This window comes from Pristis pectinata, chromosome 6 (assembly GCF_009764475.1).
Source record: "Pristis pectinata isolate sPriPec2 chromosome 6, sPriPec2.1.pri, whole genome shotgun sequence".
NCBI classification, from domain to species: Eukaryota; Metazoa; Chordata; class Chondrichthyes; order Rhinopristiformes; family Pristidae; genus Pristis; species Pristis pectinata.
This window is the reverse complement of record NC_067410.1, coordinates 97,862,927-97,886,827: the sequence shown is the minus strand read 5'-3', so window position 1 is coordinate 97,886,827 and position 23,901 is coordinate 97,862,927. Positions and strand designations below refer to the sequence as shown.

General features: G+C 39.6%; 2 protein-coding genes and 2 non-coding genes across 6 annotated transcripts in view; 1 reads left to right on the top strand and 3 right to left on the bottom strand.

Moving 5' to 3' along the window:
* The window catches only part of rfc4 (replication factor C (activator 1) 4), a 21,587-nt gene extending 8,061 nt beyond the window's left edge, over positions 1–13,526 (top strand). Inside the window, exons 4-11 of one of the 2 annotated variants that reach the window (XM_052018235.1) lie at positions 1,203–1,282; positions 3,507–3,626; positions 4,697–4,840; positions 7,701–7,821; positions 8,145–8,270; positions 11,178–11,258; positions 12,352–12,468; positions 13,200–13,526. In XM_052018235.1, coding sequence (XP_051874195.1) covers positions 1,203–1,282; positions 3,507–3,626; positions 4,697–4,840; positions 7,701–7,821; positions 8,145–8,270; positions 11,178–11,258; positions 12,352–12,468; positions 13,200–13,295 — 885 coding nt within the window. In that variant the 3' untranslated portion in view covers positions 13,296–13,526. The remainder of the gene's footprint in view (positions 1–1,202; positions 1,283–3,506; positions 3,627–4,696; positions 4,841–7,700; positions 7,822–8,144; positions 8,271–11,177; positions 11,259–12,351; positions 12,469–13,199) is intronic. The other variant, XM_052018234.1, reaches the window with a different exon arrangement.
* On the bottom strand, positions 12,800–23,901 carry LOC127571650 (eukaryotic initiation factor 4A-II). Of its 2 annotated transcripts, XR_007956497.1 has the most exons (12): positions 23,674–23,892; positions 22,939–22,987; positions 22,719–22,851; positions 22,165–22,304; positions 19,077–19,245; positions 18,602–18,711; positions 17,887–18,030; positions 17,641–17,778; positions 16,959–17,048; positions 16,625–16,704; positions 16,199–16,393; positions 12,800–12,908 (listed from the first exon to the last, which is right to left on the bottom strand). XR_007956497.1 is itself a non-coding variant. In XM_052018230.1 (11 exons), exons 1-11 carry the CDS (start codon positions 23,697–23,699, stop codon positions 16,249–16,251), a joined length of 1,224 nt encoding a protein of 407 aa, XP_051874190.1. In that variant the 5' UTR covers positions 23,700–23,901; the 3' UTR covers positions 14,122–16,248. The 2 variants fall into 2 exon arrangements, 1 of the variants encoding a protein (XP_051874190.1); XM_052018230.1 differs by lacking the exon at positions 12,800–12,908 and having other exon boundaries at positions 14,122–16,393; positions 23,674–23,901.
* LOC127572168 (small nucleolar RNA SNORA81) lies at positions 18,328–18,494 on the bottom strand. Its single transcript, XR_007956597.1, has one exon. It is a non-coding gene; the product is annotated as a small nucleolar RNA SNORA81 (small nucleolar RNA).
* LOC127572169 (small nucleolar RNA SNORD2) lies at positions 22,518–22,591 on the bottom strand. Its single transcript, XR_007956598.1, has one exon. It is a non-coding gene; the product is annotated as a small nucleolar RNA SNORD2 (small nucleolar RNA).

Here is a 23,901-nt window from a genome sequence, read left to right as displayed (position 1 = left end):
TATCACTATTATGTTTTTAGTTGCATAAGCTCCTTAAATCTATGGGAACTGTTTCAAGATAAAATCTTAAATAGTGGCCTGATGTTTTCCAGAAAGCACTGGATCTGCATTTAGATTATGTGGATCTTTAGATGGCAACTTTTTCCGTGGAACTTGCACCTAGTTGGTTGGTGTACATTTCAGGGTCTTCGAGGCATAATTAACATTACGGAACAGGATCTGAGCAAGTCTTTCCCCTGTATTGCTTTAACACTCAGTTAAGCACCTACCTCTACTCTTGTGCTTAATAAACTATCAGTTTGAATGTTTGTGAGGGTCTAAATCAACTTTTTTTTTAAGGTGTAGAGATTGTATAAACAAAATTTAAAAGAAACATCTCATTGAAACTTAAGTTCTTACAGGAAGGCTGATACAGGTGTACAAGATGGTAAGAGGCATAGATCGAGTGGACAGTTAGAGACTTTTTCCCAGGGCGACAATGGCTAACATGAGGGGGCATAATTTTAAGGTGATTGGAGGAAGGTATAAGGGAGATGTCAGGGATAAGTTTTTTACACAGGGAGTGGTGGGTGCATGGAACGCACTGCTGGCAGAGGTTGTGGGGGCAGATACATTAGGGACATTTAAGAGACTCTTAGATAGACACATGAATGATAGAGAAATGGGGGGCTATGTGGGAGGGAAGGGTTAGATAGATCTTAGAGCAGGATAAAATGTCGGCACAACATTGTGGGCCAAAGGGCCTGTACTGTGCTGTAAAGTTCTATGAAACAGAAAACACAAAAGTAATTATTTAGATTACTTAAGTGTATTTAAAGTCAAAAATGTGGTCACCTGAACTTTGGTGTTCTCCCTCATTTTCATCCTTCTCCATTAATGTTAATGTAAAATTGCACTAAAGGACTGTTTTGGCCAAATAGCCTTTTTCTCTGTTGTGCTATCTGATCCTTGGGCCACACTTCTGAGTAACTCAGTGCTATATAAAATGCTATTAGCAATTCCCAGACCAATTGGCGTGTATCCGTTTATGTAAAATTAGCCCAGTCCCTCCTAGGGTTTAATCTGAAAGTCCTCAGTAAATTGTAAGTGGACATAGAGCAGAATACACATCTAAGGGAAAAGGATAATCTAAGGTAAAAGGATAACCGAGTGCAGTGGCCACCCAATCTGAAAATACTTTTGTTTGAATTTTTTTTTTGCAGCTTCCCAACCTGCTTTTTTACGGACCTCCTGGGACAGGGAAAACTTCTACGATATTAGCTGCAGCAAGAGAACTCTTTGGGTAAGATAACATGCATCTTATTAGATTTAAAAGAAAGAGTTGAGCATTGTAGAGGTAAAACCAGAAAATGCTAGAAGTGCCCAGCAGGTCAAGCAACATCTGTGGAGAGAGAAGCAGTTAATGTTTTGAGCTGATGACCTTTCATCATAACTGGAAAAAGTTAGAAGAAGTTTTGAGATGCAGAGAAAGGGGCATGGAGGAGAGAAAAGGTCCTTCATGGGAGGCTCGTGATGGTAAGGTTAAGGTGCATGGAATTCACGGTGACTTGGCTGTTTAGATTCTGAATTAGCTTGCCAATAGAAGACAGAGGGTAGTGCTTGATGGGTCTTACTCTGGTTGGTGGTCCGTGACTAGTGGTATTCTGCAGGGATCCGTAGTGGGACCTCTGCTGTTTGTATAAATGACTTGGATGAAAACGTGGACGGGCGGGCTAGTAAATTTGCAGATGACATGAAGATTGGTGGCATTGTGGATAGCGTAGAAGATTGCCAAAGGATACAGTGGGATATAGATCAATTGCAGATATGGGCAGAGAAATGGCAGATGGAGTTTAATCCAGGCAAGTGTGAGGTGTTGCACTTTGGGAGGTCTAATGTAAAGGGAAAGTACATGGTTAAGGACCCTTAACAGAGTTGATTTATAGAGGGATCTTGGAGTCCAAGTCAATGGCTCACTGAAAGTGGCCTCACAAGTTGAGGGGATGGTAAAGAAGGCGTGTGCCATGCTTGCCTTTATTAGTTGAGGCTTTGAGTTCAAGATTCAGGAGGTTATGCTGCAGCTTTATAAAACTCTGGTTAGACGTTCAATTCTGGTCGCCTCATTACAGGAAGGATGTGGTGGCTTTGGAGAGGGTGCAGAAGACATTTACCAGGATGCTGCCTGGATTAGAGGGCATGTGCTATAAGGAGAGATTGGACAAACTAGGGTTGTTTTCTCCGGAACATCGGAGGCTGAGTCGGACCTGATAGAAGTTTATAAGGTAATGAGAGGAATAGGTAGAGTAAACTGGTATCTTTTCCCCAGGGTTGAAATCTCTAATACTAGAGGGCATACATTTAGGGTGAGAGGGGGAAAGTTCAAAGGAGATGTTCAGGGCAAGTTTTTTTCACACAGAGATTGGTGGGTGCCTGGGATGACTGCCAGGGATGGTGGTGGAGGGAGATACGATAGAGGCATTAAGAGACTCTTAGATAGGCACATTAATGCAGAGAATGGAGGGATATGGACCATGTGCAGGCAGAAGGGATTAGTGTAATTAGACCTCATTAGCTTAATTAGTTCAGCATAACATCATGGACCGAAGGGCCTGTTGCTGTGCTGTGCTGTTCTGTATTCTAAAAGGAGGCAGGGATGATTAAATGACAAAAAGGATGAAAGTACAAGGTGATAATGTTGACGAATGTTTGGTCTGAGAAAGTGTAAATAGGAGAATAAGAATCTGAAATTACCTTTTTCTACATCCTAAAACCTGTTTTATTTCTAATGTTTCCCAGGTTTGGTGAAAGGCCATAGACTTGAAACTGTTTTTCTTCTCTTTCCACAAGTTCTATATGGATTCTATATGGTATAAGGGAACCCTATTTTACCAGTTATATAGGGTTATACTATAAACAACATACATTTTGGATTTCTGATTGGAGCAAAGTTGCATCTAGGTCACACCTCCATAAGCAATATAATAAAAATCAACTTTTTAAAATTAATAGTTAATGATCCCTTTTTAAAGGTTGTTTGTGTAAATACAGGATATTATTCTTCTTGGGGAAGTTGGATCAGGAAGTGGCCTTAAGATGGTATTCTTTGTTATGTATAATTAAATTTTCTTATTATAAAGTATGACATTATTGCTAATCATTTTTTGTATATTGTATAGAAAAATAATCCACCATGTGTGTTAGTATGAAATTATCAAATGATCATAGATCTCTTTGTGGTATTTCCATTCCAAGGTATTTTAGTAACTTCTCCAAATCTATTCCCTGATTTTGAATTATATTTTTAAGCTATTTGGTGTTTAAAGGGGTATAAAGCAAAAAGCATTTGGATTGGAGGTCAATAATATTGTTGAAATGCACATAGCTCTGATGTCCTGTCCTGTTTGTAATAGCACAACTCTCTATTTCGTAAAGCACTTTGTGGGTTTATAACCTGCATGATGTGTCACCCATGTGATCACACCTGCCTGGAGACCACAGCATTAATTCTGATCACATCCCACTTGCAGACCAGAACTGTACCGCAAGAGAGTTCTTGAGCTTAATGCTTCCGATGAACGTGGTATCCAGGTTGTGCGAGAAAAGGTGAAAAACTTTGCACAGTTGGCAGTAGCAGGATCTCGTCCAGAGTAAGTACTAAGTTTCCTGTGAAGACTGAAGACTTATTCTAAAAGATAGTTTTATTACTTTGTTTTCTAAAAAAAAATTATGTTGAACTTGCAGCATTATAACAGACCCATCAGGTTCCTGTTCCTTAGAAGCCTCCCCCACTCTTCTCTAAAGCTATGCGTAAACTCCTATGCTTTTCCCTCACTTGATTATCTGGTTTCCCTTAAGTGCATCCAGACCATTTGCCTCAGCTACTCCCTGACATTAAGGTTCTGCAACCTACTAAGCCTGGTAAAGAAGTTTCGCCTGAATTTCCTATTGGCCATATGAGTCACTCCTCAATATTATGACCTCTTTTTAGTTTCTCCCACATGTGGAAGCATCTCCAGATATAATCTGTCAAGCCCTTTCATAATCTTAGCATCTTCTATCACATGATTCTTTAGCCTTTTTACTGGTGAAAGGATTCTCAGCTTGTGCAGTCTTTTCTGACCTAACCTCTCAGTTTTAGTGTTCTAGTATCCTAACAAATCTTGTCTGCATGTTTTGTAGTACCTCAACATTCTTAATGTGAGGACCTGAGGTGTGCCTAACACATCCAAATGAAGAAATTTAATGCACTCCCTTTGATTTTCATTTCTATCCCCTCATTTGTTTATATTAAAAGATCTTTCTCTACTCCACGTGGTTTGCAAATCTCTACTGTTTAGATTGCTCTGCTCCTCTATTTTATTTAGACTCTTTTCCACCCCCCCGGACTATGTGAACTACCCATTTCCTTACTAAACCTTTTGCAATTAAATGTCATAATGTCTTCTATATTGCTGCATTAATGTCTTCTGTTGCATTCTACAGAGGTGCCAATTACAACCTGCCATTCATGATGCAAATGATTAATTAACTTCCAATTATTTCAGTGGGGGAAAGAAAATTAAACAATCTCATTCATCAATCCCATACATTTATTCTCATCGTTTTACAGCTTTCTATGCCACTGAAAATGGTTCCCCTTGTGAATCTGACTCTTTTTTTGTTAAAGTGTTCCCAGTTTGAAGGTTTTTAATCATTCCATTTATGCCTTTTCTTCCAGTGGAAAACCTGCTCCTCCATTTAAGATCATCATCTTGGACGAAGCTGACTCCATGACAAGTGCTGCTCAGGCTGCCCTTCGCCGCACAATGGAAAGGGAGTCAAAAACCACACGTTTTTGTCTCATCTGCAATTACATCAGCAGGTGAGAGAGCCGTAATAGCTAAGTGTCTCCTCAAAGGGGTGGCAGGCAGAGTAACATACTTTTTACTATTCCTGTTGTAATTGCTTCTGTCTTTGTAGGCTAGAACTCTAACATGGAGTTATACTGAACTCAAACGTTTAATTCTGAAAGCAGAGAGTTTGTTTCTTTTTCATAATCAAAATGTAATACTAGTGTTGAATTAGTCTGGGATTACTCCTGACAATCTTGCTGTTTAATGGAAAAAGATAATTATTGGATAAGTAGCATCACTAATAGGGTCTTGGTCAGAGTTGGGTGTTGTAACCTATAGCATCTTCCAGGAGATTTGTAATTATCCATTTCCATTCACTAGTATGTAGCAGACAAGTAATGTGATATTCAACCAGGTAAAATTCATCAGTTTTTGAATTTTAGGCCTAAATTAAGTTGAACTTGCAGTTCTATGAATCTTTATTTTGGAGTAAAATATTATTATCTGAAATAAGTTTGGTCATGAATGTGACAATGTCATTTAGTCGGTGCATCACTTTGACCTAGAGGGCATTTGATCCATTGAGTCTATACCTGCTCTCGGAGCAATCCCATCAGAACTATTTCCCTGTAACCTATTCTCTCACACATACCCATTAATGCTCCCCCTGATTCTCCTACTAGCCGCCTATACGAGGGGTAACTTACAGTTGTGAATTGACCTAACAGCCAGCATATCTTTGAGATGCAGGAGGAAACCAGAGTATTTGGGAGAAACCCACAAGGTCACGGGGAAGATGTGGAAAATCCACACATATAACTACAGGCCACTGAGTCAAGGATCGTGAACATGGCTTTGTTCAGGAGAGATCCTTGAATAGTTTGACTGAATTTTTCAAGGAGGTGACCAAGTGTGCTGATGAGGGTGGTATGAATGATATAGTGTACGTGCACTTTGGTAAGGACTTCAAGAAGGTCCCACGTGGGAGACTGGTCCAAGTTGGCGTGGTGATAGGAGACAGAGGGTTAGGGTCGAGGGTTAGGGTCAAGGGTTGTTTCTTTGATTGGAAGCCTGTCCCCAGGGGATTACTGAAGGGATCAGTGCTGGCACCCTTGCTGCTTATTATATATGTAAGTCATCTGGATGTGAATGTAGGAGGTATGGTTAGTAAATTTGCAGTCGACACAAAAATTGGTGGTGTTGATGATAGTGAGGAGGGTGGGCTTCAGAAGGATATTGGTGAGTTGGGCAAGAGTGATGACGGATGAAATTTAATCTTGAAAAATATGAGGTGTTGCATTTTAGAGGACGACTAAGATTAGGGTATACAGAATGAGGAACAGAGGAACCTTGGTACACTTGTACGTGCCCAAGGATCCCTGAAGACAGCAGCAGAGGTAGATTGGGTAGTTGAGTAAGTATGTGGCATACTTGGGCACAGAATATAAGAGTAAGAAGTGTGGTACAACTATATAAAGTAATAGTCAGGCCACAGCTGGAGTACTCAGCTGTGGGATGGAGTATTTTGGCTGTAACAAGAGACTGGATAAGTTGGGTGTGTTTACCTTTGAGCAGAGAAGGCTGAAGGGGGATTCTGACAGAAGCATAGGGTTGGTATTGATAAGCTTTTCTATTTTGCAGGGGTATCTATAACCAGAGGACATAGGTTTAAGGTTTAGAGGGGGTTTGAGAAGATGCTGTTGATGTGAGTAAATGCAAACCCTAAGAATCTTCAATAATTTCCCAGCACTGATGTAGGGCTCACTGCCCTAGAAATTTCTTGGTTTGTCCTGGTTGCCCTCCTTAAACAAGGGAACAATGTCGACCATTCTCCAGTCCCCTGGAACCTCACCTGTGGCTAAAAAGGATACAAAGATTTCCATCAAGGCTACAGCAATCTCCTTTCTTGCCTCAATAACCTGAAATAGATCCCATCAGAACCTGGGGACTTTTCAGCTCAACGTTCTTCAAGAGACCCAACACCACCTCCTTCATATCAACATGCCCTAGAATATCAGCATACCCTGATCTCACTCTCCTCCATGTCCTTCTCCTTGGCGAATACCGATACAAAGTAGTCATTTATGACCTTGCCCAGCTCCTCTGGCTCTGGGCATAAATTCCATCCTTTGTCCTTTTTATCTTACCTTCTCCCTAGCTACTGTCTTTAATGTATAAATAAAATGCCTCCGAATTGTCCTTAATCATACTTGCCAAGGATTTTTCATGGCCCTTCTTAGCTCTCCCGATTTCATATTAAGTTCTTTCCTGCTTCCTTTATATTCCATAAGGGACCTGTCTGATTTCAGCTTCATAAACCTTACACATGCTTCCTTTTTCTTTGCAACTAGATTTGCAACATCTCTTGCCCAATAACAGCTGCTCCCAATCTACTCTCCCCACCTCTTGCCTAATACTGTTGTAATTAGCCTCTCCCCCCCCCCCCCAGTTTAGGCCATTCACTGGAAGTCCAATCATATCTCCATCATTCCATATTGAAGTCCTTGGAAAAATAATTCTCAAATGCTGTGAGAGTCTCTACCTTCACCACCCCAAGTCGGTGTTCCAGACTCCAGCCATCCTCTGGTGGGAAAAAAATTCTACCAAGTCTCTGTGGATCCCATGTGCCTTAATCTTCTGGATCAGATTGCCATTAGGGATCTTCCATGTGGATAGTACCCACTGCCCTTTGTCATCAATAATCTTTGTCACTTAACTCAAAAAACTCAATCAAGTTTGTAAGACGTGACCTCTCCCGCGTAAAGCCATGCTGTCTTTTGTATTTTGTTTCAATGCAAATCGTGGAATTAAGGCATAAACTTCTTTTATTTATAACCACTTCATTTATTTGTCACTGGATTGAAACTCTGAACTTTTCCTGTGTTTTAGGATAATTGAACCATTGACGTCTCGCTGTTCCAAATTCCGGTTTAAACCTTTGACAGACAGTATACAGGAAAAGAGGTTGCGTGACATCTGTGAGAAGGAGAATGTGCAATGCAGCAATGAAGTAGGTCTTGTACAACTCCAGATTGTAAAATATATTTCAAATTCAAATTTTGATTTGGAAGCCAATGTTATTGTAACTTTGCTTTATATTAAAGAGGTTACGACTGTAATACTAACATTTACTGTAGCAAATAGCAATTTCAAGATATATTAATTCCTTTTCGGGATTATGTTGTGCATGCAGTATTTTCCTGTTGGAAGAAATCTGTAAACATTAAGCTGCACTACATGGGCTTGCCTTGATATTGTTCTTGGTGTGGTTGTATTGAATGTAAATTTGAGCTGGCAAATGCTTTCAATGTGTTGTGTTGACTTCTATTTTAGACAATCAATATGCTCATCAATGTATCAGAAGGAGACCTAAGAAAAGCAATAACTTACCTTCAATGTGCAACAAGACTTACTGGAGGAAAAGACATAACCGAGCAAGTCATCGTTGAAATTTCTGGAGTAAGAAAAATTTTTCTTATATGTAATGAATAAGATGCAGGCGTAATCTATATTTTCTTGTGAAGCATTTCCACAAAGGGCCATCTTCAGTCCTCTTACTGATGTTGCTGCCTGATGTACTACAAAAGATTTTCTGTCAATCAGCTCTCATTCCATTGGTATCTAAGAATATTTTTGAGTGCTGGTTTTTCCCCAAAGTTCTCTTTTAAAAAAAATCGGTTTTGAATTTTAGAGCTGAAAAAATGATCAATATTCCAAAGGTGTCTATTTTTAATTACTGTAGCTGATTGTATTTATCATTGTCAGTGATTGTATGTTTTCAAAATTTAAGATGAGCCCAAAGCAAAGATTACTTGCCTTTCTCTTCCTAGAAATGAGCAGATTTCCTCAATTACTTTGTAATGTAGAAGTCATTTGTCAGCTAGGAGTACAAATGCCTAAAAGGATATCAATGGGATTTTGATTCTGAACCAGCAGCCAAGGGTCAAGAGTTCATGATTCACTGTGGCAGAGGCAAAATTGAGCTCAATTAGTCCAGTCTTTTGATATAATACAAAAACCATGAAAAGTGCCAGATTGCATTCAGTGAAGGAAGCATGTGACCCCTATTTGGTCAGTCATAAATGTGACATCAACACTTGGAAGAAGTGAGAAAACGAGCTTAAGTTCTACCATTTTTTTGCTTTTATGGTGAAGCTGAAAGACTACCTGGGACTTCCAGGTTAGTCTGCCTGTTTCCTGCTGCCTTTAAGCGAGGTTTTAGAACCTATATGTACATGACAATGTGGAATTTGTATTCCAAATTCCTACTGAATTCAAAAGCTCTTGTTCATTATGATCCAGTGATGATCCATTATGATCTTGTTCATTATGATCCAGCATCACTGTGATGCTTTGCCTTGAAAGTATGCCAACAGCATTTCAAACTGCAGGGAGATAAAAGGCTGATTGGTTTTGCATTAAGGTTCGTTTCCAAAGCAGAGAAATGATGAACCTAACAAAGGTTTATTTGTGTATGGAATGAAGAAATTGTATATATACTCGTATCTCTGGAGCTGGTTATTTTCATGGACCTTGGATCCCTGCAGGGTACTCCTTAGGCAATGGATGCAAGGTATCTTCAGATGGCCTTTGTTCATGTGGGGATGTTAAAGTCGTTCCGCGCTGTAATAAAGCAAAGACAAACAGAACCAAGGATTGTACAACAAGCTCTTTATTTTTCTCTCGCTAGCGGGAGTGAGGGATACAGAGAAAGAGTAAACAGTGTAACCCGAGCTCTGTACTGAAACTCACTCAAAGATTCAAATGCCAGGGTCCCTCTTTTATACTTAAAACAAAGAAACCTACGTGCTAAGTTTCACACACCAAGCTATCCTAACGATTATTTTTTCTTAATTATAATGATTTACTCCTTCCTTCATTATCCATTATTTTTCTTATCTTTAAACACATTGTAACCCAGCCGCATTTCATCATGTTACACTCTGAAGTCACAGACAGCTCCAGGCTCCAAGGACAACCACTTATTGCAAAGACAGGATATTCCTTTAACTAACTACTACTTTGATTTACACAAGACACCTGGCCATCATGCATCTCAACTATCGTTAGGCCACAACAGGCTGAACAACATTAACCCTTACATTCTCAGTTACTTTTACAGGGATGGACATTAATGTTGTAATGCCCACTCTTGTATACAGCCAATCAGCATGCAGATGTGCTGAATCAACTGCTGGTCAGTGCACTTCCACATGAGACATTAAATACTGGGTGACAGTATGTCATTGCTGGACTATGAGGACAGTAATCAGTTGCAGCCCAACAGCTTGCTTGTTACCCTGCCCTCTTGCCCATATGTGAATCCATTCAACATGGATGGGAAGGAGAATATGGGGATAATTTTGTTACTGAATAGGAAAAGATACGAGTTAAGCAAAATAATGTCATCCTTCTGGGGATCCAGCGTTGTTGCATCACAAGAATGAACAGTTACTCTGAAGCACTTACATGAAGGACACTTGGGTGTATCCTGTATCGTGCAAGCTGCCAGAAGTTTTGTAATGTGTCCAGAACTAGATAAGCAGTTAGAGGACGCTATGAAAGAGTATGTGCGACATTAAGAGATTTGCAAGAATCCATCCATCTGCCTGATAAGGTGGCGGATGCAGAACTCTTGTAACGTTTAAGAAGCACCTGGACAAACACTTGAATCGCCAAGGCATAGTAGACTAGTGCTAGTGAATGAAATTAGTATAGCTACTTGATGGTTGGCATGGACGGGGTGGGCTGAAGGGTTTGTTTCTGTGCTGTATGACTATGACTTGCTGGAACCTTGAGTTCCAAAGTTAAGTTTTTTTTAAAAAGTTGGGGAATTCAGAGCTATAGAAAACTTGAGGCTGTGGCATTATCAAATTGAATGGCAGGCCAGATCGCCCACTCTTTGTATTTTCCTTGGGTTTCCTTGCTTACTACTAAATTTGACCTGTGAAGGACATGCCTCAAAAAGTCCCCAGCATGTGGAATAAAAGATTACTCGCTCAGTTTTTGTGCTGTGGTTTAAGGGTATTGATTACGACAATGAGAAACTTTCCTGTTGTTTCTTGAGCCGGCAGAAGGTTTGGCATCTCAAGAAGTTGATAAGACTGAACCCCTCAAATGCTTATGACTTTTAAAGTCATATATTTGGTAACTGACTCAAACTGCAATTTTAGTTTTATTTTTATCAGCAGTAAAGCAGAAATATTCATGTATCTGGAAATGTTGGTCTTTACACATTTCCTAAATTTTGAGAGCTTCTTATCTATTGCCTTATTTATTTATTCAATCTCTTTCCATCCCATTTCCACTGCAACATAGTGTGAATTAAGAGAACTGTTAATTTGTATTTTTCATTGTTTTCCCCAGACTGTGCCAACTGATATGATTGATGGTCTCTTAGCTGCTTGTCACAGTAGTTCATTTGAGAAACTGGAAATTGTTGTAAAGGTGAGAAATCTTAATTTAATCAAACATTGGGCAGAGCTTTCAACACCTGGGCCATTAAAACAAAGTTGAAAGTGCCCCGATATTAAGTGTTCTGAAAAATTATGCTGAAGAGCTTGAAGCACATTGAGCTAATAACCAGTTTTACTGACTGCAGGCCTAATACAGTGAAGTGGAAAGATGGTAAGGACACATTTAAAACTTGCAAGCAAGTCTCATCAGATTGGGGGATGTGATGCTGAAAAATGCTTCTAGTTTAATGCAGTAGATGATGAGGTAGTGGGGGTTATGGGGCTGGGTGGAAAATAGATGATTGTTTAATTCAACTAAGATCAGTAGTTTGCTTGTGTATAATAGCACAGATTCAAAACTTCACGGTGTGTCCTGTGTGGAGAGTAGCCTCTGTTAACTTAAATTTGTAGTGTATTAGAGAACATCTATAACATTTTCAGTAATCACTCATAAACTCTCCCCTGTGATGATGGATCACTTTTGCCACATTGAAACTGCTTACCCTGAAAGTTACTTACCATACTGACTAGTACATGCCTTCACTCAGTGATTCTAAACACTGGAACTCCCTACCCAACCATATTGTGGGAATCCCTTCATCACAAGGGACTACAGCAGTTCACTAACACCTCCTCAAGGTCATATTGGGTAGATGGTGCTTACTGTTTGTAAATAATTATCTAGTCCACAAGCCATAGTTGTGTGCTAAGAAATTAAATTCCTATTTTGTGTTATAAGTATGCTTAATGTTACTTGGTTGAAACTCTTTTTATGTCCTTTTGGATAATCTCTAACACCATTCTAAATTAGCTGATGATAGCCTTAACAGAATCTCCAGTTAGCTTCTGCATCATAATATTGACAAGGACTCTTGCTCTTTTATCTGTATATGTGGAAAATTGATCTAACTGTACTGTGGTTGTCTACTGACAGTAGTTGTGATAATACACCACCTTTAATCACTGGTACTTATTGCATGGCACCCCAGAAGGAGAAAATTGGAGCAGGGTCATAAGTGTTTCTACTATTGCATTTGTATTAATGCACAGAACATTTTTGTTCATCTATGGTTTCTTGTTATCAGAACATGATTAATGAAGGTTATGCTGCAACACAGTTAATCAACCAGCTGCATGAAGTCATCATTGATAACGATGATCTTAATGACCAACAAAAATCAGCCATCACACTAAAATTGGCAGTAAGTATGGACTGAAATAAACAAGATGTGATTTGTCTCCGTCACAGGGTTCACAGAATATATTGGCAAGCTCTATTCAGTTATATGCTTATCCAAAAAGTCAAAATCTTCTTTATCCTATAAATGGTCTTGATCCTCACTTCAGTGATTAAAATATGATAGTGTAATAAACAAGTTAATGGTATTCACCCCAGAAATAGTTTGACATTAATAGCATGTTTATAATTTGACATCATGCAACAATCTACTCTTCCTGGTGTTGTAGATTTGTTTCGAGGTAAATGTTTCTCTGAAAATTTAGCTATCTTTATTTAACAGAGTACACCACTGATTGTTTTTGTATGTGTAATTTTATTAAAAAGTATAACTGATGTCCTTTTAATTTGTCCTGTTTTCATATTTCTGAATCCAACAGCTGTTCTATGACCCAGCACCAATTCCTGCAAAACAAAAATGCAAATAATTAAGATTTTGCATTTTGAATTGTACAGCAGTATTTTGCTGAGTTCAGTCCCAGTGTTCTTGCACTGATCAGAAAATGTAATCAATTTTTCTTTTGCAGTGAGGAACAGGTAAAAATGAGTCTTGAAACTGTTTCTGCATGCTTCCTTAGGATTTTAGTTTTGATATTAATCATAGTGCTAGAGATGGATTGAACTGCAACAATCCAGTTAAATGGGATGTTACTAAGTGTAACATTTTTTTAATATAATGGCTTGTTTCTTTTTCAGGAAGTTGACAAGTGCTTGGCCGATGGTGCTGATGAGTATCTGCAGATGATTGCTCTTTCTGCAGTTATTATGCAACAATTTACACAGAGCAGTTAATATGCTTTTGACTGACAAACAAAACCCATTTCCTGTTAGTCCTATCAATCAGGACCCAAAAAGCCAATTTACACTCTGAAGACCCTGACCACATTGTTGATATTTTGATCAATTCTTTGTATAAAGTTAGTTTGAAATGAAATAATTTGTTACCTTTGACTGCTGCTTACATATCCAATGCACTGAGCAAGACTTTTACTACATGTACAAGTTAAATCTAAATTCTCTGCATGTTTGGAATCACAGGTTTTATATAATTTGATTGTAACACATTCCTCCAGTGCACAGTGAACGAAATCCTTAACTCTCTTTAATTTGGTGAAAGGTTCTAACTTTGGCTAAAATGTATTTCAATTTTGTTTGGTAATTTTTTTTAGTCAATTTTTTATTTTTAGTATTAGTACATGCTTTTTGTACCTCTTGTTCCAACAAGACCTATGCGCAGACACTACTCTTATAGAAGTGATCACTTCTGCTATTATCAACCTTATTGCTTGCACACTAAAGTCAAAAAGGTTGTAGGTTCAAATTTCCACTCAAAAGTTACTATTTGCACTGCCAAAACATGAAGCACTGTGGTAGATGCTGGAATGTACAGAAATTTCAATGCCTGAACTCAACTTCCCCAAGTTGCTAAAAGCATGGCTTTGATTACATTTTATTCAGAGGATTACCCACAGTACATAATCTAGTTAAAATATACTCAAATTCAAACCTGTGACTCATGTGAATGCTGATATATCTGCCAGCTAGTTACTGAGTCTAGACTGCCAAAGTTCAGTGACATCAGCACACCCCATTGAAAGACATGTCAGTGCATACCAAATCATATTTCAGATAACTTTAATAATTTGCTAACAAGTGCAGGAAAAACAATTCTGAATAAATGTAATTGGCATCCTTTTAGCTCAGAGCAGTGTGGAAACAAATTTTGTACTAAAGTCAATTTATCACCCCTCAAGGTAAAGACCCACATTTCATTACTTTCAGCTGGATTCTAAGGAGCAGATCATTAAAGGAGTTTACATCACTTAGTGAAGCAGAAAATTTAAACTATTAAAACAAGGGATATGGAGTTGTGCTGGTTCATGGAAAAAATCAGAAAACAAATATATTGTAACTTATCAATGCATAATTGTGTGGATTGATAAATGCAATCCGCAAGTACTAGCATTCTATAAATCTGATCAACATCTAAATTCTCTCTCTCTCTCCTAAACCACTGAATGGTGGGTGGCTGTAGGCTTAAGCTCACTGCTTCAAGGGCCCCTTGAATTTAACATTTGGGTTCATCTAGAATTAGTTACAAAATAGTGCACTATTTTCATTAATGGGAAAAAACTTCATGCATCACGTACATGATATGGCCAACCCCATTCACTAAAAGTTTAAGCCTGCAGCTAAATAACCCTCATCTTTATCAATTGAGGCAACAAAACCTTAATCCACCACTCCGAGGAAAGAACCACATTTAAAACCTGGACTAGAATTTTTTTCACCTTCATACAGTGACCAACCACACACCTGCCTAACCTAAAATTTTGGCTGAATATTAGTTTTCTTTGGTAAGAAAAACATTTATCCAAAAGGGTTTTGGTGAGATGTTAATGATCAATTTAGCAGTTGTCATATCCTATTCAAAAATTAAAGGCAAAAACTGCAGTTACAATAAGCTTTGTATAATCCCTACACAATCTTCCACAAACTTCATGTTTACACAACCAGATGACCCTCCTGGCAATGAGCTTGTTAAATATCAAAACAGCCATGCAACTTTTTTTGTTCCTCCTAACAAAGAGGTCAACAATGCATGCTCAAATCAACTTTAATAGCTTTACATGCCAACAACTTGAATTCAAAATGCAATTCAGCAGAATCAATTACAGCACCCAAACATTCCTGTTCCAAGAGACCCAAGGTTATATATTCAAATGTTAGACGCATATGGAATACTTCAAATTCTAATTGCATATTGAGCCATGGTGCATGCATAGCTTGTCTAAATGGCAACCACAATTAGTGGGATAATTGAATGTAAACCTCAAGTATTAGTGTCACTTATTAAAAAGCATAGCAGGAATGACCCTGTAATATATTTAATCAGCTTAGTTTTGCTAAATTTTATACCACAAAAATTGTGCAAATATGCACCATTACAAATCTACAGCTAATATTTCCTATACATTGACTCTCCAGAAGTATTAATGACATGGTTTAAAAGTTGAAAGATCTGTATTTTACTATTGAGCAGTCTGTACAATCTCCTAGTCGGTTGTCTTTCAGAGTAAACATAAATATTCAGAAGATGGACAGCGATAGAATACATAAATTAGAACAGCCCATATACAATAAACAAAACTACAAAGTTACAAAAATAAAGATGCAATGCAGGAATGCAGTTACAACATCCAGCTTCTCTCCAAACTAGTTCCAAATCTTATTTGCACACATATCCTGGGCAAACATCTACTGGGAAGCCAAAACTGTGCAGATCTTTGCATAACTCAAATGTTTTATTAATACAAATACATGTAGTAGATTACTCTAGAAAAAAGTGCACATACATTACCAGTTGATTGGCAAGCTTCATTTTAAAATAGTTGTAGATATGCCAGTTTGACATAATTGGCTGATTTAACACAGCACTTAAATTTTTTAGTCCATAAGTAAACTATTAAGTGATAAAGAATATCAAACAGAAATGCTACTACAGAACTTTCAAAACACTGAAGGGCATATACATTTAAACACCCCATGACTTAAACTTCCCACCCCAGCAGTCAACACCGTAAGAGGATTACAACCAAAGGCCTTCCTCAAGTCACTTATCACTGCTGGATTTCTGATCCTGTTTGCACATGGGAGAAGAAATTCAACAACTCTGGTGAAGCAGCACAACGCACCATGTAGCCTGATAATTCAGCAGCTGCAAATGCAAATTCTCATGCCATCATTAGATCAGGTCAGCCACATTCATGGGCATCTCTTCCACAGTTGTATTGTAGAATGTCTCAATATCACGAAGAATTCGTTTATCTTCCTCAGTAACAAAGTTAATAGCAACACCCTTCCTTCCAAAGCGACCACCACGGCCAATTCTGTGTGAAGAAGAAATCAAGTTGTGTTCAATAGTTTGGAGGCTTAAATAAAATATCCCAGCAAATAGGTTTACAAAAAAAGGCCACAAATCTTAAAGATTAAAAATCCTCTCCTAACCTACTCTCACATTTCATTGAGCCACACTATTACTCAATAAGACAACCACCCACCTGACTGCATTTGCTTGAACTCAATTTGTTGTTAGCACATTAATATAAAAAGATACTAACCTGTGAATATAATTCTCCCGATTTGTAGGCAAGTCATAGTTAATTACAAGAGACACCTGCTGCACATCAATGCCACGAGCCTTTGAGAGAAAGTGTAATTTTAAGAGGCAATACAACCACTCACAGGGCTTTTTACATTCAAATCTACACAAAACAGTTTCACAAGCAAATATAGAATTACCCCAACCTAGGCAGAGGAAAATGGACAAACTATGTGCACGTTGTTGTACAACTAAGACACGCACAGTAGCTAGTAAAACTCCACTTGGTTATCCATAATATCCAATTCAATTAAAATGCAAATAGGTTCCTCAACAAATTCCAATTTGCATACCAGTAGATCAGTAGTGATTAGCACACGGCTGGATCCTGAACGAAATTCCCTCATGATCACATCACGTTCTTTCTGATCCATATCTCCATGCTGCAATGAAGAGACAAACATCAGAATTGCCAGAAAGCACATCTTTTGGGGCATTACTTGGATTAATCGAGTGAAAAAATCCTCTGCAAAAAGGTAAACAGAATTTTATTCATAGAATGGTACAGGGGGGCTGACATTCAGCCCAGAATCCCTACCAGCTACATACAACAGCAATCTACTTGATCTCACTCCCCCACACTTCACAGACATTGCAAATTTGTTCCCTTTAAATCCCCAATTGCTACAACTATATCCACGTCCACTGCAAACATATTTGCCATCTTAATTGCTTGCAGAACATCCTTCAGTTATGTACAAGGACATCCAGGTCCCCAAACAGAAAGTTGTTTATATCTCAGGCCTCACCAGATGCCAATTTCTTTTTAAAGAAAATAAATTTCAGCATCGTCCAAAATTCAATTCTACTTGTTTCAGAAGTTTATCGAGTTACAACAGTGGGCTAATATATACACACTGAATGATGAAGCATCTCAACTGAAAAGCTTCTCTACAACAGTAATGTAGGTTGAACTACACTCCTGAATTAACACCTTCAAAGGGGAAACTGATAAATAAAATCTGGAAGTCTTACCAATGCAGAGACAGTGAAGTCCCTTGCATGCATTTTTTCAGTCAGCCAATCGACCTTCCTCCTTGTGTTAAGAAAAATCACAGCTTGCGTTATTGTTAGAGTTTCATACAAGTCACACAGTGTGTCCAACTTCCACTCCTGTTGGAATAAGACGAGTTTGAAATGAGCATCCAATAGCACACCAATTCCAAACTATTTAGTTGGCCCGCTGGTATTTTAAAATCAGCACGTAAAGTGTGTTCAAACCTCTCTTTCTACGTTGATGTAAAACTGCTTGATACCCTCAAGAGTGAGTTCTTCCTTTTTAACGAGGATACGAATGGGATCACGCATGAACTTTTTAGTCACCTCCAAGACATCACTCGGCATCGTAGCAGATAACAGAACAACCTAAGAACAGAGTTAATTAGCCGTGCTTCGAATCCAGCTGTACGTGCTCACTTCTGCATATCAGAATGGTAACCTTCAATAATAAACCCTTTTCATAAATTCAAATAATTGGTACTGCTGTGAGATATCATCAAGAAATCACCTACTCCAGCTATCACAGTTTAAACTGCTATTTTAGCCCAATAAGGGCAGAATGCATGACAAAGTAGCTATTGTCCAAATATCCTCGCATCAATCTGTTTCCCCAGAAACATTTCACCTCCACTCCCCATGAACAACACAGAAATAATACTCCAAAATTGTAGCACAGTTTCAAGACAAAGGACACTGGACATCAAAGTTGTCCAACCTAGCCTCATAACATTGTGCAATTTTTCTCCTTCCCAGGTGTACTCTACTAGCATTATCACAAAAGGCAGGGCTCCTGAATTTTGTAATTTTAGCAGAGTGCTTCAGAAGAAGGAAAGCTACCAGTAATATTCGGAAAATTTTGCTGCTCCTCATTCCAGTGTATTTATACGAGGCCACTCCTTGCTGAGATTACGTCCCGTCGGAAAACAGACCAGTTTACCTGAATGTTTGTGCTTAGCTTCTGAAAAATCTCATAAATTTGATCTTTGAATCCACGACTCAACATTTCATCAGCTTCATCTAAAACAAACATCTTGATCCATCTGGAAGCTGCAAGAAACATTTTAACCAAGTTAGATCAGTACTCATGACATAGCTTCAATAATCCAGTTCATAACCACAAACCTACTGATCATGACAAATTTTGACAAAAGGGACCAAATCTAAGTTTTCTTTGATAAACTTAAAATGCCCAGCTATCTTCCCTTGCTTTTTCTTAATTTGGACCACAGGTAATACCTCAAAGGCTTTCATACTGGAGATCCAACAATCAAATCTCTGATAACAAGCACACACATCTGACTAAAAAGAAAATTGTCAAGTGGCTCATCTCCATTTCAAGTCTGCCTGAAAGATGTTAAAAACCATTTCACTCTGCAGAACTAGAGGGTTTTGGATTTATGGTCAGTACTCACATATATATCCCCTGTTCAACATGTCAAACACTCTCCCTGGCGTTCCTACAACAATGTTGGGAGCTTCAGCATTCAGCTTCTGCATCTCACTTCGAACATTGGTGCCACCAATGCAGGCATGGCAAGTAGCACCCATGTAATCCCCTAGAGCCAGGATAACCTTCTGGATCTAAAAAAGATATATAGATGACTTAACCCTTAGTTAAAATAGCACAAATGTACAAACAAACTGGTAAATTTACTACTTTGGCTGTATTTATACTTTCAGCATTTATCTACACTGAACAATGAAAGATAATAATGGAATATGAAGACTAGGCTGCAATTTGGTCATTAATTTTACCTACACACTTCAATAATCTGGGAAACTCCAAGAGAACTTAGAATTAACTATATTTAGTTAATCCAAAGTTACCTGCACACAGGACTCCAAAACTGAATGCAGCAGCTTTAAGTTTTTGGCCATATTTTGCATAATTCAAATTTTCAAAACTGGGTACAATGAGGGAAAAAAACTGGCTTCACTTCACCCTTCTGCTTTAAGTACCCAGATCCAAATATTTATGAGTTGACTGAGCCCGTTGTACTTTCACAATTAATTTGTCTATGGTCAACAAAAATCTAATCTCAGATTTAAACCTGACAATTGATAGGAGCAAAAGGCATCCACTGCCAAGTGTTACAAATTTCTAACACTTGTGTAAATCAGTTGCACAGATTCACTCCTGTAGGCCTGGCTTTAATTTTCAGATTTATACTCTTGGTCCTGCCCCAGAAACAATGAAAATACATTTGATAGCAAAACTGGTAGTTCCTCTGAATAGCTGCCTTTCTCTTCAACGCCATCACATTTTCCAAGGAGCAGTGCACAGAATTGAACAGTGTTTTGTAATTAAACTATGCCCTTGTAAATCTACAAAATACACAAGTTTGAATTCCTTTAGGTTCCAATTCTTCAGAAAAGTTTGTTATTTTTCTGTACATCAACAGGACATTTTAATGCCCTGTACACACAAATCCTTGAGTCTCCTTTTGTCACTTTTCATCATTTCCAGAGTACTGAGTCACCCTATTCAGATGACTGATCTGAACAAGTACAGCACAATGCCAACAAACCCAGTCACACAGAGCAACTTAAATACAGCTGCATTTTTAAGCAGTCTCCAAAATGAGGGGCACTTATACTGAGGTTATCCAGAATGCATTGATAAGAATGTGAAAAATAATAGGTAGCCACCTAGTTCTTTGAACTGGCTCAGCTATTCAAGATCATAGCTTGGCGCCTACCTCCATTCCATTTTCCTGCACTATTCCCATATCCTTCAATATGCAGAAATCTATTGATCTCTTTTGAATGAACTCAGTGATTGAACTTGCACAGCTTTCTGGGGCAGAGAATTCTAAAGATTCACCATGTCTGTAGAAATCACTTCTCACCTTAGTCCTAACTGGATACTCATCAGTCAGGGGAAATAGCCACCCTGGATCCAATCTGTCAAGCCCCGTAAGAATTTAAGCTTAATGAGATCTCCCTTCATTCAAAACTCAAATAGACCAGACACTCTCCTCATACACAAACTCGCCAGCCCTGGAACCAGTCAATGTGTGCACTGTGCTAATCTTTTAAATTGAGATACAATGTTGTGACAGATCAGTGATCAGCTTGGAGATGAAGAGAAATTAAATTCTCAATAGGGTTGATGTTTGTAGTGTTTATGATCTGCATCAAAAATTAAGCTAACATCTTAACACTTTACTTGAAGGAATTAAGAGTCAAATATCCAGGGACACCACCTTAAGGTTTACTACAATGTTTGCAGATGAGTACAGACCAGGTAACTGGTCAGAACTATAGGAACTCAGATGAGGTCACCCACATTTTGGTCCTCAGAAAATATATTTTCTTAATGATTAGAAATATTAACTGGCACAGTGCATGTAGAGAATTTAATGAAGTATACAGACAACCCTCACGTTACAGCCATTTTGCTAACAGAAATTTGTTCTTATGGAATTCACAAATCACTATCCAAAAGTTTAAGAAAAATTTTTATTTCATCTCAAATTCCACACAAAAAACGCAAAAGATACAACAAGTATTGTAAATTTTTATTTTTAGTCACTCAATACAATGGGCCAATAAGATTTCAATGCCACCACTTTGATTGGGTTGGCAGTTACAGCTGAACATCACCTTCGCCACGTCGCTTCTGGTCTGAGGACACATGAACTGACATCACAAGAATGCAGGGCTGCCATGCTCTTCATCTGCAAGGCATTTTCTTTGATGGCTGCAATGCAGGGAGCTGCAGTAACCACAGCCAGCTCCCCAAAATAATCTTCAGCCTTTACTTCACAAAGTCACCATACTTTAACCTATCACCCACCCCAAACTCCTCCTACCTTTTCTCTTAATGAACTCTGGCCCTCAAATCCAATCCCTTTCCCCAATATTCCCACTTCCTAAGCCCTTTCCTAATTTACAAGCTGAGTGTTAGAGAAAGTGCTTTCAGGTGAACAGCACAGAAGTGCTGCACTCTGATGCAAGTTCTCATGTCCTGTCTGGAGAGGGTATGGCAAAGGGCAGATTCGACTGTGACTACCGACCCAATCGGAGCAGAGACATATCCAATTCTTATTCCACCACAGTATTGAGTGACTAAGAATAAAAATTGACAAAATTTGATGTTTCTTTCCTACAAGCCTTGTCCATCCACCCCCCACCCCCAAATCTAATGTTGGCCTCAGCTGTTAAATAACAGCAATGGGTCACATTGCCTATCCCAATAAAATGGCATAACATCCCATAGGGAGTAACAGGCCATGTCACAGAAAATAGCAGGGACAGCATTTTTTTTTACAAATGCAACTCCTCTGCGGGGTGGGATGATGAGATGGAGTACTGTATTCAATTTTGGACACTGAACCCAATATACTGGCTTCGAAATACTGCAGATTCAAGTAATGGAAACCAGACCCATTTAAAGATCTATTGGCACCTAACAGTCACAGAACTATTCTACAATATACCCTGAGAATATTAAAAGGCAAAAATCAGATCAAACCCTTTCGACAAACCATTATGTACCTGCTGTGCCAGCTCCCTGGTAGGAGCCAGAACCAATGCCTGTGATTCTTTCATATCCAGTTCCAGCTGCTGCAGGATCGAGATTGCAAATGTAGCAGTCTTGCCAGTTCCAGACTGGGCTTGGGCAATGACATCAAAACCTGAATTAAGACATGCAATTACTTACTAGGAGTCTGAAATCTTCCTCAGACTTCTCATTCATTGAAGATCTGCACACCACTATAAAACAGTCCATCCCCACCCCACCCCAAAAAAGTTACAGGCACAATCTTTCAGATATGACAAATGTCCAGAAAATGGCATAACCATACACCACTGCTCCTTAAATGAGAGCAAACCTCTCAGTCAACCTAGAGTGATCAGTAAATAAGCAAGTATCTCCCCATTGGATGTCAGTCCCGAAAGATGGTAAAGCATCATTTCACTCTAAGTTCAAACTGAGACAGGATCTTGTACACTAAACCAATTAAATGCCATTACTTATAACTTAGACAAATCATGTTACCCAATCCAACTAACACAGCCACCTTTCCCAACAAGTACTCAACATTCACCTTTAATGCATGGCATTATTGCCCTCTGTTGAATTGCAGAAGGCTTTTCAAAACCATATGCGTAGATTCCTCTAAGGAGTGTCTCTTTCAGGTTCATGTCATCAAAATTATCGACAATTTCGTTCCAGTTACTCTAGAAGAGTTTAAAAACACAACAAATTTCAACTCAAGAACATTCGCTTGTGTTTTTGACAATTTGGATATTCAGCAAGAAACTCACCTCGATAACGCCATCTGGGTCCATCCCATCTGGGCCTTGGTCTTTGGTACTGCAAGGATGAGAAGAATAGTTTTTAATTACTGCAAACAAAGATTACTGAGAAGCAGCTTCCGCAAACAGTTCCAACTAGGTAGGACTGAGTGGTTACCACGATCTCTTACCCCCCACACACCCTCACAATGAAATTCAAAAGAGAAACTTCATTCCGAATCCACCCAAACTAATTAGTGGGGAATTGATCCCTTAATCTGCTCCGATGAAAGGAAGACAAGTGATGCCAGTTCAATGCCACGGATATTCAAACGATGCTACGAGGAAATGTTTGAACTGCAACACCCACTCCCCCACCCCCCCCCCCCCCCCCCCCCCGGCTCGGGAGCCCCGAGCCCCGCAGGCCCATCCCGTCCCGTCCGTAGCCCAAGCCCGTCCCGGCTCCCAGCCCCGTCCCCCGTCCGTAGCCCCGGCGACGGGCCTGTCCGAACCTCGCAGGCCCGGCCCGCCGCTCACACCCAATGGGAGGGCCCGAGCACGCCGAGCCGAGCCGAGGGGAGGGGGGGGGTGGTGGTGGATGGAAACTCGGGCCTGCGGGCGTAACAAAAGCCTGGGGCCCAGCCGCCCCTCCCCCCCCCCTCCGACCGCCGCCGCCACGCAGGTCAAACGCCGCCGCTCTATCCCCGGTGTGGATGGAGCGGGGCGATGGGTCGGGGGGCGGCCGGGCGCCGGGACCGCGGTTACCTGTAATCGGCCGAGCCGCACGACATGTTGACCAACCGCTCCTCCACACGCCCTTTAACTGAAAGGAAGCGCTCAGCCCGCACCGGCCTGCTTTATACCGTCGCCGCCGAGCCACTTCCGGTCCGGGTCCAAACCCTCACCGAAATGCTGCCAGCCGCCCCGCTCCGGCTCGGCGCCGCCGCCAACCCGCCGGCAGACTCCAATCCCACACCTTTTGCTCCCCGGCAG